The sequence below is a fragment of the Bubalus kerabau genome, chromosome 6, assembly GCF_029407905.1.
Source record: "Bubalus kerabau isolate K-KA32 ecotype Philippines breed swamp buffalo chromosome 6, PCC_UOA_SB_1v2, whole genome shotgun sequence".
In the NCBI taxonomy this organism is placed as follows: domain Eukaryota; kingdom Metazoa; phylum Chordata; class Mammalia; order Artiodactyla; family Bovidae; genus Bubalus; species Bubalus kerabau.
In genome coordinates, this window is record NC_073629.1 from 95,918,773 (window position 1) to 95,938,271 (window position 19,499).

The 19,499-nt window shown below is 38.4% G+C and overlaps 1 protein-coding gene across 1 annotated transcript in view; it reads left to right on the top strand.

Moving 5' to 3' along the window:
* The window catches only part of FAF1 (Fas associated factor 1), a 505,390-nt gene that overhangs the window by 42,975 nt on the left and 442,916 nt on the right, over positions 1 to 19,499 (top strand). The window contains exon 2 of the mRNA XM_055585945.1: positions 13,380 to 13,448. Within this exon, the coding sequence (XP_055441920.1) occupies positions 13,380 to 13,448 (69 nt within the window). The remainder of the gene's footprint in view (positions 1 to 13,379; positions 13,449 to 19,499) is intronic.

Below are 19,499 nucleotides of genomic sequence, written 5' to 3' on the forward strand. Positions count from 1 at the left end.
TGCCCTGTTCCTTCATTACTGCCTTTCGTGTTTGACTTTTTTATATTGTACTGATTTGATTCCTTTCTCATTTCCTTTTTGGTATATTTTTAAGTTTTTCTGTTTTGAATTAACACCAGCTTCAGCAGTATACAGCTGTGCTTCTATCTCTCTTCCTTTATGCTGTAATCACATGTTGTGCCTTTATATATTACGTGCCCATTAACATCAATTTATAGTTATTGTTTTGTGCATTTTTTGTTAAATCATACAGAAAAAAGAGGAGTTACAAATCAAAAGCACAATAATACTGGCTTTAATATTTACCTGTTTACCCGTGTTTTTATTTCTTTGTATAGCTTTCAGTGACTGTCTAGTGTCTTTTCATTTCCCACTTAGCATTTCTTGAAGCATAGATCTAGTAGTGACAGTCTCCTTCAGCTTTTGTTTAGCTAGGAAAATATTACTCCCTCAGTTTTTTCCCTTTGGTTCACAGTTTTTGTTTTTCACTTTAAATATGTATCACACTGCCTCCTAACCTTTATATTTTCTGATGAGAAATTAGCTTTTAATCTTATTGAGGATTCCTTATACATGAAATACTTTTCTCTTGTTATTTTCAAGGTTCTTTTTGGCTTTTGATAGCTTAATCATGGGCTTTCCTGGTGGCTCAATGGTAAAGAATCCACCAGCAGTGCAGAAGATGTGGGAGGGCATGGGTTTGGTCCCTGGGTCAGGAGGATCCCCTGGAGGAGGAAGTGGCAACCCACTCCAGTATTCTTGCTGGGAAAATCCCATGGACAGAAGAGCCTGGCAGGCTACAGTCCATAGGGTCACAAAGAGTTGGATATGACTGAGTGACTAAGCATGCACAGCTTAATCATAATGTGTTTTGCTGTGGGTATCTTTCATTTATCCTTCTTGGAGCATGTTGAACTTCATGAATATGTGGTTTCCTATCTTTGGTCAAATTTAGGAAGTTTTTTAGGATGTTTTCAGCTATTATTTCATCAAATATTTTTCTCTTCCTTCTTTTCCTTCTGAGACTCCCTGTTCTGCATGTACTGGTACACTTATTGGGGTCCCATAATATCTCTTAGGCTCTGTTCATTTTTCTTTGTGTTTCTGAGACTGAATAATTTTAGCTGGACTAGTCCTCAAGTTCTCTGATCTTTCTTGTGCCTGCCTAAAGTTGCTGTTAAAATCCTATAGCTAATTTTTCATTTCAGTTATTGTACTGTTCAGTTCTAGATTTCTTTGTTGTTTTGTGAAATAATCTTTATCTCTTTATTGATATTCTCCATTTGTTCACATGTCATCCTTCTGATTTTCATTAGTTCTTTTTTAATGTTTTTTATTGAGTTTTTTTTAGCATATTTGAGATAGTGATTAAAAGTCTTTCTCTAGTAAGTCGGATTTCTGTTCTTTCCTCATAGATAGTTTCTATTTACTTCTCTTTTGAATTCTTGCCTGGAAAATCCCATGGACAGAGGAGCCCGGTAGGCTACAGCCCATGGGGTCACAAAGAGTCAGACACGACTGAGTGACTTCACTTCACTTCACTTCTGCTTTGAATGGACCATCCTTTTTGTTTACCTGCATGTGTCATAATTTTTTTTGAACAGTGGTATTTAAAATATCGTAGCTTGATAACTTGGGAAATAAGATTCTTCCTCATTACTCATGGCTTGTTTTTGTTGCTTTCTGTGGGTTGTAGTTTTCTGTTTGTTTAGTGACTTTTTATAAACTATTTTTGTAATTTATTTGGTTATGAGTGGTTTCTGTCTTAATCTGCTAAGGCTACTATAACAAAATACCGAATAACAGAAATCTATTTTTGCACAGTTGTAAAGACTAGAACTCTGAGATCATGTTCCTGGCACAATTGAATTCTGATAACTCTTTTCATGGCACCCCACTCCAGTACTCTTGCCTGGAAAATCCCATGGACAGAGGAGGCTGGTAGGCTACAGTCCATTGGGTCATGAAGAGTTGGACACGACTGAGCGACTTCACTTTCACTTTTCACTTGCATACATTGGAGAAGGAAATGGCAACCCACTCCAGTGTTCTTGCCGGGAGAATCCCAGGGACGGGGGAGCCTGTGGGCTGCCGTCTATGGGGTCTCACAAAGTTGGACATGACTGAAGCGACTTAGCAGCAGCAGCAGCAACTCTCTTCTGACTTACAGATGACCACCTTCTCACTTTCTTCTCGCATGGCCTTGAGAGACAGATGAGGGAACTAGAGCAAGCCCTCTTTGTCCAAGGGGCACTAATGCTATCATTAGGGCTCCACCTTTATGACCTTGTCTAAACCTAACATGATGGTGTGATCACTCACCTGGAGCCAGACATCCTGGTGTGCAAAGTCACATGGGCCTTAGGAAGCATCACTATGAACAAAGCTAGTGTAGGTGATGGAATTCCAGCTGAGCTATTTCAAATCCTAAAAGATGATGCTGTTCAAATGTTGCAATCAATATGCCAGCAAATTTGGAAAACTCAACAGTGGCCACAAGACTGGAAAAGGTCAGTTTTCATTCCAGTCCCAAAGAAAGGCAATGGAAAAGAATGTTCAAGCTACTGCACAATTACATTCATCTCACATGATAGCAAAGTAATGCTCAAAATTCTGCAAACTAGGCTTCAACAGTACATGAATGGAGAACTTCCAGATGTTCAAGCTGGATTTAGAAAAGGTGGAGGAACCAGAGATCAAATTGCCAACATCCAATGGATCATAGAAAAAGCAAGAGAATTCCGTAAAAAATCTGCTTCATTGAGTATGCTAAAGCCTTAGACTATGTGGATTACAACAAACTGAAATATTCTTGAAGAGATGGGAATACCAGACCACCTTACCTGCCTCCTGAGAAACCTGTATGCCGGTCAAGAAGCAACAGTTAGAACCAGACATGGAACAATGGGCTGGTTCAAAATTGTCAAAGGAGTACGTGAAGGCTGTATATTGTTACCCTGCTTATTTAACTTGGATGCAGAGTACATCATGCAAAATGCTGGGTTGGAAGAAGCACAAACTGAAATCAAGATTGCCGGGAGACATAGCAATAACCTCAGATATGCAGACGACACCGCCCTTATGGCAGAAAGTGAAGAGGAACTAAAGAACCTCTTGATGAGTGTGAAAGAGGAGAGTGAGAAAGCTGGCTTGAAACTCAGCATTCAAAAAACTAGTATCATGGCATCCGGTCTCATCACTTCATGGCAAATAGATGGGGAAACAATGGTAACATTGAGAGACTTATTTCTTGGGCTCCAAAATCACTGCAGATGGTGATTGTGACCATGAAATTAAAAGGCGCTTGCTCCTTGGAAGAAAAACTGTAACCAACCTAGATTGCATATTAAAAAGCAGAGACATTACTTTACCAATGAAGGTCCTTCTTATCAAAGCTATGGATGTGAGAGTTGGGACCATAAAGTAGGCTGAGTGCTAAAGAATTGATGCCTTCTAACTGTGCTTTTGGGAAAGACTCTTGAGAGAGACTTGCAGAGAGATCAAACTAGTTAATTCTAAAGGAAATCAGTCCTGAGTATTCTTTGGAAGGCCTGATGCTCAAGCTGAAGTTCTAATACTTTGGCCACCTGGATGGGAAGAGCCGATTGTATAGAAAAGACCCTGATGCTGGGAAAGATTGAAGGCAGGAGGAGAAGGGGACGACAGAAGACGAGATGGTTGGTTGGCATCACCTACTCAATGGACATGAGTTTGAGCAAACTTCAGAAGATGGTGAAGGACAGGGAAGTCTGGCGTGCAGAGGTCCGTGTGGTCTCAAAGAGTCGGACACGACTGAGCGACCGAAGAACAACAAAACCTAATTACCTTCCAAAGGCTCATCCCCATGCATCATCACACTAGCCCTTAGGACTTTAGCATAGAAGTTTGAAAGGGGTTGGGAGGACATAAACATTATATGTGTAACAGTATCTGAAATCTCTTTTTCTTTAGCTGTGATCTGCTAGTGTTAAGAGAGAGATTTCCTGAACACCTTGAGTAACAAAGAAAATAAGAGGAAAGAGAAAAGGAAGAAAGGAAATTCTTTCCTCGTCTTTGCAGGCTGGCTCTGTGTTGGGGCATGCTAACACTCAGCTGGGCTGTATGAAACTCCATGTTAGCCTTTATTTCCTGTTCATGCTATGCCTAGAGATGAGCCAGTTGTTTTCTGTGAGTAGGTGTCTTACCTTGGACATGTGCATGTCCTTGTAAATTCCCCACATGTTTTTCAGTGCCCTAATTTCCCAAAGAAATTCACTTTGCAGCTTTCTCTCCAGATTTTAGACATGTCTTATTTCACTTAACTGTAATATTTTGTCCCAAAAGGCAGCGGATTTTAATTTTTTTTCTTTTTAAATATTTATTTTTATTTACTTATTTGACTCTGCTGAGTCTTAGTTGTGGCACGTGGGATCTTTAGTTGCACCATATAAACTCTTAGTTGTGGCATAAGGGATCTAGTTCCCTGCCCAGAGATTGAACCATGGATCCTTATATTGGGAGCACAGAGTCTTAGCCCCTGGACCACCAGGGAAGTTCTGGTAGTGGATTTTTCATTTTCCTTAAATTCTTTTTCAAAGAATTGCCCCTTGATAGCTACTTTTCTGTCTGAAGAGATCCAGAGTGATCAAAGGAGAGTGCCCTCAATCAGTCCTTGAGGTAGCCCCACACAGGTCACAATAGACAAACAAATTCTTTGAAAACAAAGTATACTCTGCTCCCTGTAGAACTAGGGTCAAGGGTCCAACCGTTGGAATGTGGGCTAGGGCATTCAAGATTGTTATTGACCCAAGACTGAAGAAGGGGGAAATAAAAATGCCTTAAGGTTTTTATACTGTTTTTAAGTCACCTTTATTTTGTTTCAGTATTTGCTTGGTTGACATAAAGCTTTCACCACTTTCCAGAGTTTTGGCAAATTTGACTCTGACAGTTTTTGCTCAATTGATGTAAGTTTCTGTGGATGGATGGGTTCTTAGAACTACCTCCTCCACATTTTTTCTTTTTTTTTTTGAAGAAAAATAGTGTTGTCATTGAAGAGGTGTATTTTTGCTTGTGCTTTCTGGTAATTTCTGTGGTTAGACTTGCTCTCTACTCCTGTAGTTTTTCTTTCTACATCCTCCTATGTAACTTCTGCCCTGTCTTAACTGTTTTTCAGTTCGGTTCAGTCGCTCAGTCGTGTCCAACTCTTTGCGACCTCATGGACTGCAGTATGCCAGGCCTCCCTGTCCATCATCAACTCCCGAAGTTTACTCAAACTCTTGTTCATTGAGTTGGTGATGCCCTCCAGCCATGTCATCCTCTGTGGTCCCCTTCTCTTCCCACCTTCAATCTTTCCCAGCATCAGGGTCTTTTCAAATGAGTCAGTTCTTTGCATCAGGTGGCCCAAGTATTGGAGTTTCAGCTTCAGCATCAGTCCTTCCAAAGAACACCCAGGACTGATCTTTAGGATGGACTCGTTGGATCTCCTTGTAGTCCAAGGGACTCTCAAGAGCCTTCTCCAACACCACAGTTCAAAAGCATCCATTCTTTGGCACTCACCTTTCTTTAAAGTCTAATTCTCACATCCATACATGACCACTGTAAAAACCAAGCCTTGACTAGACGGACCCTTGTTGACAAAGTAATGTCTCTGCTTTTTAATATGCTGTCTAGGTTGGTCATAACTTTCCTTCCAAGAAGTATGCGTCTTTTAATTTCATGACTGTAGTCACCATCTGCAGTGATTTTGGAGCCCAGAAAAATAAAGTCTGCCACTGTTTCCACTGTTTCCCCATCTGTTTCCCATGACGTGATGGGACTGGATGCCATGATGTTTTCTGAATGTTGAGCTTTAAGCCAACTTTTTTGTTCTCTTCTTTCACTTTCATCAAGAGGCTTTTTAATTCTTCTTCACTTTCTGCCATAAGGGTGGTGTCATCTGCATATCTGAGGTTATTGATATTTCTCCTGGCAACCTTGATTCCAGCTTGTGCTTCATCCAGTCCAGCGTTTCTCATGATGTACTTTGCATATAAGTTAAATAAGCATGGTGACAATATACAGTCTTGACTTACTCCTTTTTCTATTTGGAACCAGTCTGTTGTTCCATGTCCAGTTCTAACTGTTACTTCCTGACCTGCATACAGATTTCTCAAGAGGTAGGTCAGGTGGTCTGGTATTCCCATCTCTTGAAGAATTTTCCACAGTTTGTGGTGATCCACACAGTCAGAGGCTTTGGCATAGTCAATAAAGCAGAAATAGATGTTTTTCTGGAACTCTCTTGCTTTTTCGATGATCTAGCAGATGTTGGCAATTTGATCTCTGGTTCCTCTGCCTTTTCTAAAACAAGCTTGAACATCTGGAAGTTTATGGTTCACATACTGCTGAAGCCTGGCTTGGAGAATTTTGAGCATTACTTGCTAGCGTGTGAGATGAGTGCAATTGTGCAATAGTTTGAGCATTCTTTTTCATTGCCTTTCTTTGGGATTGGAATGAAAACTGACCTTTTCCAGTCCTGTGGCCACTGCTGAGTTTTCCAAATTTGCTGGCATATTGAGTGCAGCACTTTCACAGCATCATCTTTTAGGAATTGAATTAGCTCAACTGGAATTCCATCACGTCCACTGGCTTTGTTTGTAGTGGTGCTTCCTAAGACCCACCTAACTTCACATTCCAGGATGTCTGGCTCTAGGTGAGTGATCACACCATCGTGATTATCTGGGTCTTTTTTGTACTGTTCTTCTGTGTGTTCTTGCCACCTCTTCTTAATATCTTCTGCTTCTGTTAGGTCCATACCATTTCTGTCCTTTATCGAGCCCATCTTTGCATGAAATGTTCCCTTGGTATCTCTGATTTTCTTGAAGAGATCTCTAGTCTTTCCCATTCTATTGTTTTCCTCTATTTCGTTGCATTGATCGCTGAGGAAGGCTTTCTTATCTCTCCTTGCTATTCTTTGGAACTCTGCACTCAAATGGGTGTATCTTTCCTTTTCTCCTTTGCCTCTTGCTTCTCTTCTTTTCACAGCTATTTGTAAGGCCTCCTCAGACAGCCATTTTGCTTTTTTGCATTTCTTTTCCCTGGGGATGGTCTTGATTTCTGTCTCCTGTACAATGTCATGAACCTCTGTCCATAGTTCATCAGGCACTCTGTCTATCAGATCTAGGCCCTTAAATCTATTTCTCACTTCCACTGTATGATCGTAAGGGATTTGATTTAGGTCATACCTGAATGATCTAGTGGTTTTCCCTACTTTCTTCAATTTAAGTATGAATTTGACAATAAAGAGTTCATGATCTGAGCCACAGTCCACTCCCGGTCTTGTTTTTAGTAGCTTTTATTAGTATTTGGATCCTTTGGATTATTCCTGTCTCTTCATGTAGCTTAAAATGAAGATTCCATTTTTAAATGTCTTACTTGTTTTGCTTTTTTATGTTATTTAGGATTTAAGCTGTTCCTTTACCCTCCAGAATTCCCTCTTGATGTTTGTAGTCAGCCCCTATTCCCACCTGATAACCCTGGTAATCATTAGTATTTTTCCTGTTCTTATAACTTTGCCTTTTCTATAATGTCATATAATAAATGAAATCATATAGTGTGTAGCCTTTTGAGTTTGGCTTTTATGTGACATTTGAGATTTATCCACATTGTTTTGTGTTGTTAATAGTTTGTTCATTTTTGTTGCTAAGTCATTTTCTAATATATGAATGTACTTTGAAGGCTATTTGGGGTGTGTTCTGTTTTCAGTGATTATAAATAAAGCTGTTATAAATGTGTAATTTTCATATGAACATAAGTTTTTATTCCTTTAGATACTTAGGAGTGAAATTGCTGTGTCATAACTTTCTCAGAAACTGCTAATCTGTTGGTACTGTTTTTCAAAGTGGCTATATAATTTCACTCCGGCAGTGTATGAGCGTTCCAGTTCTTCTGCATTCTTACTGTCACTTGATATTGTTTGTACTTTGATTTTTGTCACTCTACTGTATGGATATGGTATCTCTGTTTTTGCATTTCCCTAATGACTAATGACCATCTCATGGGAAGAGTTGACTCATTGGAAAAGACTCTGATGCTGGGAGGGATTGGGGGCAGGAGGAGAAGGGGACGACAGAGGATGAGATGGCTGGATGGCATCACCGACTCGATGGATGTGAGTTTGAGTGAACTCCAGGAGATGGTGATGGACAGGGAGGCCTGGAGTGCTGCGATTCATGGGGTCGCAAAGAGTTAGACACGACTGAGCAACTGAACTGAACTGAATGACTAATGATGTTGAATATTTTTTCATGTTCTTATTCTCATGTATAGTTTCATTAGTAAAGTTTCTGTTAAAATCTTTTGCTACTTAAAAGTTGTATAAACTGAATTTTAATGATTTAAAATTCTTACATTCTGGCTATTCATCTTCTGTTCCATGTATTTTGCAGATATTTTCTCCCAGTATGTGGCTTGCCTTTTCATTCTCTTATCAGTGCCTTTCAAAGAGCAGTAGTTTTTTTTGAAAGCTTTTCTTTATTCTTTTTTGCCTGCACTGTGTGGCTTTCAGAATCCAGTTCCCCAATCAGGGATCAAACCTGGGTCCTTTGCAGTAAAAGTGTTGAGTCGTAGTCACTGGACTGCCAGGGAATTCCTGAGCAGTCAGTCAGTCAGTTCAGTCGGTCAGTTGTGTCTGACTCTTTGTGATCCCGTGGACTGCAGTTTGCCAGGCTTCTCTCACCATCCATCACCAACTCCCAGAGCTTTCTCAAACTCATGTCCATCGAGTTGGTGATGCCATGCAACCCTCTATTCCTCTGTCGTCCCCTTTTTTCATGAGTGGTAGTTCTTTTTTTTTTTCAGTATCTTTTTTTTCTTTTAAACTTTTTATTGGCGTATAGCTGATTAACAATATTGTGATTGTTTTAGGTGAACAGTGAAGGGGTCAACCATACATATCCATGTATCCGTTCTCTTCCAAACTCCCCTCCCATCCAGGCTGCCACATAACTTTGAGCAAAGTTCCCTGCGTTATACAGTAGGTTTTTGTTGGTTATTCATTTTAAATATAACAGTGTGTATCTATTGATCCCACACTCTGTAACTATCCCTTCCCTCATCCTTCCCCCGACAACTGTAAGTTTATTCTTATTAAGTCTGTGAGTCTCTTTCTGTTTTGTAAGTTTATTTGTATCATTTCTTTTTAGGTTCCACATATAAAGGATGTCATATGATATTTGTCCTCTGTCTAACTTATTTCATTCAGTATGACAATCCCTAGGTCCATCCGTGTTGCTGCAAATGACATTGTTTCATTCTTTTCAATGGCTGAGTAAGAATTATATATATGTACCACATCTTTTTTATCCATTCCCCTATTAGTGGACATTTAGGTTCCTTCTATGTCTTGGCTATTGTAATCAGTGCTGCAATGAACATTGGCGTGTATATATATTTTCGGATCATATTTTTCTCTGGATATATGCCCAGGAATGGATTGCAGGGTCATATGATAGCTCTGTTTTTAGTTTTTAAGCAACCTCCATACTGTTCTCCATAGTGGCTGTACCAGTTTACATTCCCACAAACAGTATAGGAGGGTTCCCTTCTCTCCATACCCTCTCCAGCCTTTATTGTTTGTGAATTTTTTGATGATAGCCTATCTGGCTGGTGTGACGTGATATCTCATTGTCACTTTGATTTGCATTTCTCTGATAATTCGTGATATTTGACATCTTCTCATGTGCCTCTTGGCCGTCTCTGTTTCTTCTTTGGAGAAATGTCAGTTTTGGTCTTCATGAGTGGTAGTTCTTAATAATTAAGTCCATTTTATCAGTTTTTTTTATTGTACTTTTGCATTTGTATCTAAATGTCACAAAGATTTCCTTCTATGTTTTCTTCTAGAATAGCATTAGAAATAGAATGAATCATATATGTAATAAATTTCTTTAGTGTCCACATTAAGAAATAGAAAAAATAAAAGGAACAGGTAAAATAAATTTAAATGTGTTTTATTCAAGCCAATTATTTTTTATAATTTTTTATAATTTCATTTATTTATTTAGGCTGTGCTGGGTCTTTTTTGTTCCGTGGGCTTTTCTCTAGTTATGGGGAGCAGAAGCTACTCTCTCATTGAGGTGCATGAGCATCTCATTGCAGTGGCTTCTGTTGTGGGGCACGGGCTCTAGGGTGCATGGGCTTAAGTAGTTGCAGTTCCTAGGCTCTAGAGCACAGATTCAATAGTTGTGTTGTGTGGGCTTAGCTACTCTGCAGCACGTGGAATATTCTCCAACCAGAGATCTAACCCTGTCTCCTGTATTGGCAGGTGGACTTTTTAACCACAGAGCCACCAGGGAAGCCTTTAAGCCAATATACTTTAAATGATTATTTCAACATTTGTTCATTTAGAAAAATTATAAATGAGATACTTTCCATTTTAATCTTTATATTAAGTCCTTCACTGGTATGTATTTAACACATCTTAACTCAGTTGAACTACATTTCAAGGGCTCACCAGCCATATGTGTGTAGTAGCTACCATATCCAACAGCACAAATTTAGAGGCTTTGTAGTTTGGGGTTTTACTTTATGTCTGTTATTTATTTATTTATTTAGATATGTATGTATTTGTTTATTTTCCACTGTATTTGTTACTAATATAAAAAAAAGTTAAAATAATTCATTCTCAGTTCTCCAATGGCTCTTATTCTTCCCTTTTGCCCATACAACTCCGACCTCTTTCCTTAGGGCCAGTTCAAAACTAAATCTGTTCACTGCCATTTTCATGGACATCAGCGAATGCCACGGATGCAGGGAAAGAAGGTTGGGAGTGGGCAACAGTACTGTCTGCTGCTAAGTCACTTCCGTGTGTCCGACTCTGTGTGACCCCATAGATGGCAGCCCACCAGGCTCCCCTGTCCCTGGGATTCTCCAGGCAAGAACATTGGAGTGGGTTGCCATTTCCTTCTCCAATGTGTGAAAGTGAAGTTGCCCAGTCGTATCCGACCCTCAGCGACCCCATGGGTCGCAGCCTTCCAGGCTCCTCCGCCCATGGGGATTTTCCCAGGCAAGAATGCTGGAGTGGGGTGCCAACAGTACTGTCTAGATTCTACCCAAAGATGGGCCAGGGGGAGATTCACAGAATTCAAGCAAAAGGGTTGGTGACCTCACAGATATGTAATCTTAAGTAAAATGGGCTGAAGAGGACATAAAAGAAAGACCCAGAGGGATGGTATGGGGAGGGAGGAGGGAGGAGGGTTCAGAATGGGGAACACATGTATACCTGTGGCGGATTCATTTTGATGTTTGGCAAAACTAATACAATTATATAAAGTTTAAAAATAAAATAAAATTAAAAAAAAAATAAAAGAAAGAGAGTAATTCAAAGTGAAGTCGCTTAGTCGTGTCCGACTCTTCGCAACCCCATAGACTGTAGCCTACCAGGTTTTTCCGTCCATGGGATTTTCCAGGCAAGAATACTGGAGTAGGTTGCCATTTCCTTCTCCAGGAGATCTTCCCAACCCAGGGATTCTAACCTGGGTATCAAATGGGCCTACCCTGTGTCCTCTTCGACTTCCCTGGTGGCTCAGATGGTAAAGTGTCTCCTGCATTGTAGGCAGGCGCTTTACTGTCTGAGCCACCAGGAAGTCAAAGAGGACGCAGGGTAGGCCCATCTGATACTTAGAGGACATCTCTTGGGCCTATGTTGGACCCAAAGAAATTGGCACTGGAAGAATGGGGAGGACCAGAAAGGCAGTCTTGTGTAAAATTTCATAATTTTTCCATGTTGGGAGGTGGGGAAAGTCTAGACAGTACAGTGGCCTCACTCAATCGGGGAGAAAAGAGTACTATACTGTTGAAAGTGACAAAGATTATGTGAACACTGAGAAAGGCTATGAAGGGATGCACAGTTTCACAAAGTATACTGACCAGAGACCTTAGTAGTAGGGATCATGCTATTGGTGCAGAAGCTATAAAACTTAAAAACAGGAGGTATAGCCTTTCAGGGAGTATGACTACCAGTCATTCAAACTTGACCTGGGATTGGACCACCTGGTCGGTTTCACAGAGCAGCTGATACTATTGGGTGTAGGGGTTGTGACATACAAAGAACTTAAAAAACAAGCAGCTAGAAGAAGAGAACTGCTCTACGCCTCTCAGGAATTAAGGGCAACCCTGGAGGCTGGGTGGACAGATGAATAAGAAACAGCACCAAAGAAGTTTCCTGTTCAGCAGTCATTGGCTAGGGGGAAGAGGATCCAGGAGGCAGTTGAACAGAGCAAAGATGGGGTCCTGAAAATGAGTCTCTGGAGGCTCGATCAGAAGTATGTACACTGCACACCAGTGATGAAACACAACTTTGGACCCCAAATGGGGGAGGTGGCCATGGGAGTCAGTGTCACTGATTGGTTGTTGGAACAGCCCCACACTAGCCATCACAGGACCACAGGGAAATATATGGCTGGTAGGTTACAGAGGGCTGTAGGAAGGCACAGTCTCACAGAGGAGGTCCATTGATGCCTGGGTGGTAGAAGACAAAGAGTTCAGTCCCCATATGAACAGTGGACTTTTTTGGCAAAGCGTCAGCAGACAGGGCAGTTGAATCATGTCTTTCATAACCTGGGGTCCATCCTTGGATAGGCAGGTATTCTAAGTAAGAGACCAGCTCGTGAGACTTTGAGGATTTCTCCGCTTTTTGTAAAAGCTTGCCTGGAGGGATCCCTGTGGCCTGGTCCAGGAAAAGGCAGTTCATCATTGGCCCCCTACCAGCTGTGACCACATGAGCCAGATCTGAGGATTAACCCTTTTCCCTGCCCCAGGGAGGAGATGGGAGACTGAGCAATGGTGGAATCATCATGAAGAGCTGACTTGGAGTCACCAGGGTTTTCATTGCCATGACAGGAGGGCCTCGAAGGCGAGGTAGTCTGATGGGACTTGCAGCCCTCTCCAGGCTCCTCCTGCTCTGGCAGTGAGGGCTGCTGCTGCTGCTGCTTTCCTTTCAGCATTGTGGTACTGCAGTGGCAGTGGCTGCTAATATTTTGTCTGTTATTATTTTGAGTTAATTTTTGAATAAAGTGCGAAGTATGGATCAAAGTTCATTTTTTTAACACATGATTGTTCATCAGAAGCTGTTTAATAGAAGTTGTCCTGGGCCTATAGAGATGTAGTGATCATCCTGGGCTCCAATCAGCATTTAAACATACTTTATTACTTTATTGTCTTTTACTTCAGTGTAATGTTAAATTATATTGTAATGAACAATTTTCAGACCATCTGTGTAAAATGCTTAGAAGTGTTAGACATTTAGTGTCTTGGCTTTGTTCACATACCTGTTCAAACTTAAATTGCGCATTATGCTGTTTGTTTCTTTCAATGCTAATTAACCTCCATTCCCAAAATTCTATCTAAAATTCTTACTTTGTTTTCAGGCATGTACTGGCATTGAAAACATTGATGAAGCTATTACACTGCTTGAACAAAATAATTGGGACTTAGTGGTAAGTGCTTTTTTCTTTTTTCCAGCTTTATTGAGATATACTTGAGAAACAACGTTGTGTAGGTGTAAAGTGTACAGTGTGATGATTTGATGTACATATATATTGCAAACTGGTTACTATAGTAAGGTTAGTTAACACATTGCTCTTTTAGCAGCTTTCAACTATATAATACAGTATTGTTAACTATAGTTACCATGCTGTACAGTGGACCCCCAGAACTTATTCATGTCAAAACTGGAAGTTTGTAACCTTTTGACCACCTTTACCCATTCTCCACCCACACCTAGCAACTGTCACTTTATTCTGTTTTTATGATTTGGTTTTCTTTGTAGATTACACATATCAGTGAAATCATGCAGTATTTGTCTTTCACTGTCTGACTTATTTCAAGTGCTTTTTTCTTTATCTGGGCTTCTCTGGTGGCTAGGATGGTAAAGAATCTGCCTGCAATGCAGGAAACGGGGGTTTGATTCCTGGGTCAGGAAGATCCCCTGGAGTAGGAAATGGCAACCCACTCTAATATTCTTGCCTGGAGAATTCCTTGGACAGAGGAGCCTGGTGCGCTGTAGCCCATAGAGTTGCAAAGAGTTGAATACAACTGAGCAACTAACTGTTTATCTTGACAAAGAAATTTTATCAATTCTGGAATGTCTTTAGCATTACTTACAGGTGGTTTAGTATATCATACATGGTCCATCTATAATTGTAATCTGAGGACAATCTGAATGTCATATATTTAATATGAAGTTCATATTTAGTTCAGTATTAAATTATTATGAAATCTTAGGTAATTTCAATTATCTTTAAACTTCTCTTACTGTATATTAAGCTTCATTTTCCCCTGTAATATTGTGGTAGAGATGTTTGGAAGGAGAGGGAAGTCAGACTTGTTGAATGTCTGAATGTCTGAATAAGTCTACTTGATGTTTCTCCGCTTGGGGTGGAGGTAGGGGGCCTCACTGATGATTACTCTTTTCTAAAGCTATTAAAGAAGTGGCATTGTGCTGTGGCTTTCCTTATGAACTTCAGGCAGTTTATTATAGAAATGGTTTAGTTTTTTTTGTTGTTTTTTTTTTTTTGGAGAGGGGTTGGGCAGTAACTCAGAAGGCAAGGCCCAGCATAGCACTGCACATTGACAAAATTGTATTTTATTTACAATTGCAAAGCAAACTAAAAATAAATTGTACAGTAGTATAGGAACAGTGTTGGTTGTGTTGGGATGACACATATCTCTCAATGCCTTTGAAATCCTAAAGAAGTCTAAATTAGAATTTTGAAGAAATGTTAATTTTCAAAAGTCAAAACTGAAGGTAATAATAGAGCTGAGATTAGATACGTAGCTATGTTCAAGTCCATACATAGATTTATATAATCAACTTGATTATCTATGTGTTTTGTGTAGATTTACCACTATTAATTTATAAAGGATAAATTAATAATCACTTTAATTCCATCATTTAGAGATAGTTATTGTTTAACTTTTTTGTGTATGTTATTCCAGAATGTTTTATTTTAATTTTATGATTTAAATTTTTTTTTTAATGCAAATTAGAGTTTTCTACTTCTACCGTTTTGTAGTCTGAGTTTTTCACTGAATGGGCTATCATGAATGTCTTTCTGTTTGAGTAAATGTGACCATTCATCATTCTCTCTAATGTTTAATGTTTGGCTGGTGCTTTATGGTGTAGTTTTAGCCGAGTAATTTGACCAATCAGTCTTATGCTGTTAGATAGAATTTCTGTGATATTTTGGAATTAAATATGTTATAGGATATTCTTGTACATTCATCCTTGCACATTCATCCTTGTGTATTTAACCTACTGTTTTCCTGGAAGACAGTGAATAAATTCAATTAATAATTTGAATTTCTGGGTCAAATTATATACATATTTTTAGGCTTTTGGATAATTATAGTTATACTACCTTCCAGATTGGTTGCGCTAATTTAAATTTTTACTGACTTACATACATTTTTAGGATTGCCTGTTTCATTATCTTATTTTTTCATGTTTTAGCACTTGTCAAAGTTTATAAATATTCTTATGGCCTGACTTCAAAACTGTGCTTTCACCACTGTGATTCTCTTAACAAAGCATGATAGAGGTGACATATTCCTGGTTTCTATGTGGTGGAAGGGGGAAAGGACAGTAGCTTATTTGAAATAATACCACCAGGTTTCTTGTCTTGAAACTTCTTTTGCAATAGCAAGAACATTGCTTTATTTAGTATGTATATTTTTAGAGTATCTCTTGGAGAGGCTGATGCAAATTACTGGTTAAGGTTAAAAATCTCACCAAGCCACTCATGCATGGTACTGGAGTAAAGGGAGGTTGTATATTGGGACTAATGGACTACAGGTCTTTGAAGTAAGAATTACCATTTTGGGGAAATGGCTATAAGTTCTTTCCTTGTCTGCTTCATATTGGTCTGTTTCATTAGTTTTGAAGGTTAAATTCTTACTGAGTCTGGATTTTTTTCTCAACCCAATAATCTAGAATATTGCAAGAGGAGAATTTTCCCAGGTAGTTAAATAATTGAATGGTACAGGTATTCTCCATCTGTGAGTTAAAATTTGGCAAAATATTAAAATAGCATTTGGGCTAAAAACACTGATGCTATCTTTCTGCAGAAATGCAGTCTCATTCTTTGTTGGGCCCAAACATCCTTTGTTGGGCTATCTTTCACAGTTTTAAACTGGCTTGTTTTTGTTTTTTAAATATTTGTCTTTGCTGGCTTTTCTTTGCACATAATCCACTTGTATTCACAGTAAACGATTGCTATGCTGTGTAACTATTTTACTCAAGTTCTCATTTACTTTGTTTTTATGTAGAACTCACTTTACATTGTGGTTTTTAAAAAGCAAAGCAAGTATTTTGAATAATCCATTACTAGTTCAAACTTTCTTTAGGATGATGAAACTTTTTATGTGGTGGTTTATATATTTTGTCTGTGCATTATATTTTGTGTTTTTAAATTATGATTATCACTGCTTTGTATTTTATGGGCCTTGTGGAAGAGTTTGCATAGTTTAAGTTTTTAACTTAGGACATGTTTGTATTTCAGATTTGCTAAATGTATCGGTAAGACATCTCCAGTGTTTTTGTGCATATTTTACTAGAGATGTGGAAAGGAATGTAAGTTAGGCATCATGGTCTGGAATTGTAATGAAATTTAAAAAGTCCAGTAACAGAAAACTCATTCTGTTGGTACTGAATGCTTACAGTTTACCCAGATTTATGCTCAATACAATGGAAGCTTAAAAACATGTTAACACTATATGGTGTCTGAAGTGTACTGAGAAATTGATAAGACAGGTGATCTTTTATACATGCATATTATACTCAGAAATGGGTATAACTTCCTGAAAAAGTAATGATTGCAAATATTGTTGCCATTTTATAGATTTAGACATACAAATAAAAAGGAACTTTATTTGAAAGCCCAGTCCTAGCAACTTTAATTATTAGTCACTTTCTCTGATCCTGTACATTATTTTCATTATGTAGCTATCCACAGAACAGTGCTTCCAAACCCAATTTTTTTTTTTTTTTAATTTTATTTTATTTTTAAACTTTACATAACTGTATTAGTTTTGCCAAATATCAAAATGAATCCGCCACAGGTATACATGTGTTCCCCATCCCGAACCCCCCTCCCTCCTCCCTCCCCATTCCATCCCTCTGGGTCGTCCCAGTGCACCAGCCAAACCCAATGTTTTAAGTGGCCTACAATTGACTGCTTATTTGGGGGACAACTGCAAGTTGGCTTATATATGCTAAATTCTGAAAACAAAATAACATCAACTTTAATAATATTGGTAAGCATCTTGAGATACTGATCTACTTGATGTGAATCCTGTAGTATTACTCCCCGTATTTCTGTCTACCTCAGACTTAGATTTTTCACATTGTCTTGCATTTTTAGTTGAGATTAATGTCATTGCAGTGATTCCTTCTTTGCAGACAAGTATTTTCAATGTACCTCTAGAAAGCTGAATACCTAAAGAAGAATTATTAGCAATGAATTAGAATCTTTTACCAAAGGATTGCCTTCTTACATGGAAGCATGCTGCATGATCACTATATATTATAAATTATAAATCTGGGCTCCAGTATTGACCCACTGCTCATATTCTGTTTTCAGTATAGAAGATTTTGGGCCAATGGAGAATAGTAGTCAGTGCAGCTTGTGCTTATTTTGAGTAATAAAAATATGAGGCAGCTAACTATCATGGTAAACCCATTGCATTCATCTTGAATCAAGGGCCCTGACTTTCAAACTTCTTGTTACAATTTTATTCAGTATGGCCTAGGCCAAGTTACTTCTCTCTGAATGTCATATAAAATTAAGGAATTTGGACTAGTTTATACTCAAGATCTCTGAAACATTAAATACTTATGAAGAATATTTATGTCTTAATTTCTAATAATATTCTATAAAACAGTCAATTATGAATTATAGTACAAGTAAATATTTTAGTGGAACTTTATAAGTTTGAAACACTTGTGTGTATTATTTTGATTAGTCCTTTTAACAGCTTTTTGACATAGATAATGGACAAGATGCTGTGCTAGTTGTTTCATGGAAGGTCTGTACATATGAAACTCCTTCAGTAAATTAATATTTCCACTGAGCTCTAGGAGATCCAGGGGAAGCTATTTGATGTATACTTAATAAACTAATGCTAAGTGAAATAAAGTACAAGTAAACATTAACCTAGCCATACTTCATTTTAAGTACTCCATGCTCTTTGGAAATAATTTTTGAACTTTGTACTCAGTTTCTGCTCTAATTTGCTGCCTGTACTGACGTAGCTGCTTTGTTGAAGAAAGGCTCTATTCAGAGTGCTTGTATTTATCTTTAACTACATGTCCCAACTTACGGCAAAAGTGAAACAAATCAGCGGGTCCAATTTTGGATCATTACTGAATTTCTAGTCTTCAAAAATAATTTTGTATTAATAGAAGTTTATAGTAAAGACAGTAAATCTAAAGAGTCAAACCCAAGGAAAATTATGCACATAATCTGTCTCATTTTGAGATTCATTGAGGTGCTTTGAGACATTTCCATTCCACCAATTTTCACTTTTGAAGAAATGTGTTTTAATAATTATCCTGAAATGCGATAGAACAATTTCTTCTTCTACATTACTCAAGATGTGGCTGTAGAGTTCCTCGAATGTGCATTGCTTTGCTACTTTATACAGTGTTATGAACACCTGCAGTTTTATGAATGAACTAGTCTAACCAGTGACATAATGAGTCTCTGTCATCGTCAGAAAGCAGCCAAGCATTGAGTGCTGGGCTTCATCAATGGCCATTAGACACTGGCTTATATTTGCACAGATCTTTGCTGTGACAGAAGAGATTTTACTGTGAAGAAGTACCTCGTCATATCAGTTTCTCCTCCTTTGCTGTAGCCTTCTTTGTTTCCCTTGTTTTATGGGACTATAAGCCCTTTAAAATTCTACAGAAGTTTTCAGTTTCTCACTTTGTGATTTGACCATCATCCACCCACCTTTACCTTCTCTTCTTTTATTGAGGGTCGGCTTTGTGCTAGGTATCATGTCAAGTGATTTACGTACATTATTTCATTTAATCTTCCCAGCAGGTAGATATTATCTTTAAGGTGGGTAGGTAGATATTATCTTTATTTTATAGATGAGAAACTGAGGCCCAGTGCTTTAAGTAAATTGTTCATGCTCACTCAGCTAATAACGGGTAAAACTGTGGTTTTGAACTTGGGTTTCCCCTTTAAAGTTTTAATAGCTTTAATATTGTAGTTTTAAGGTTACTAGATTTTCTGTAGTGTGTTAATCTTTTCTGAACTACACTTTTCTTTCTGTCACAGCTTATTTCATGTTGTCAAATGAAAGAGCTTTTGCTATAGTTACATAATGATAATTTAAATATGTTTATGCTCTGATTTCAAATAGGTTTTAATATTCTGGAGGAAAGGAATTATGTTTCTTATTAATTTTGTTTTAGCACATGGTAGTTGCTTACTAAAATATTTGACTGATATTATTGGTGGTGGACAGGGAGGCCTGGC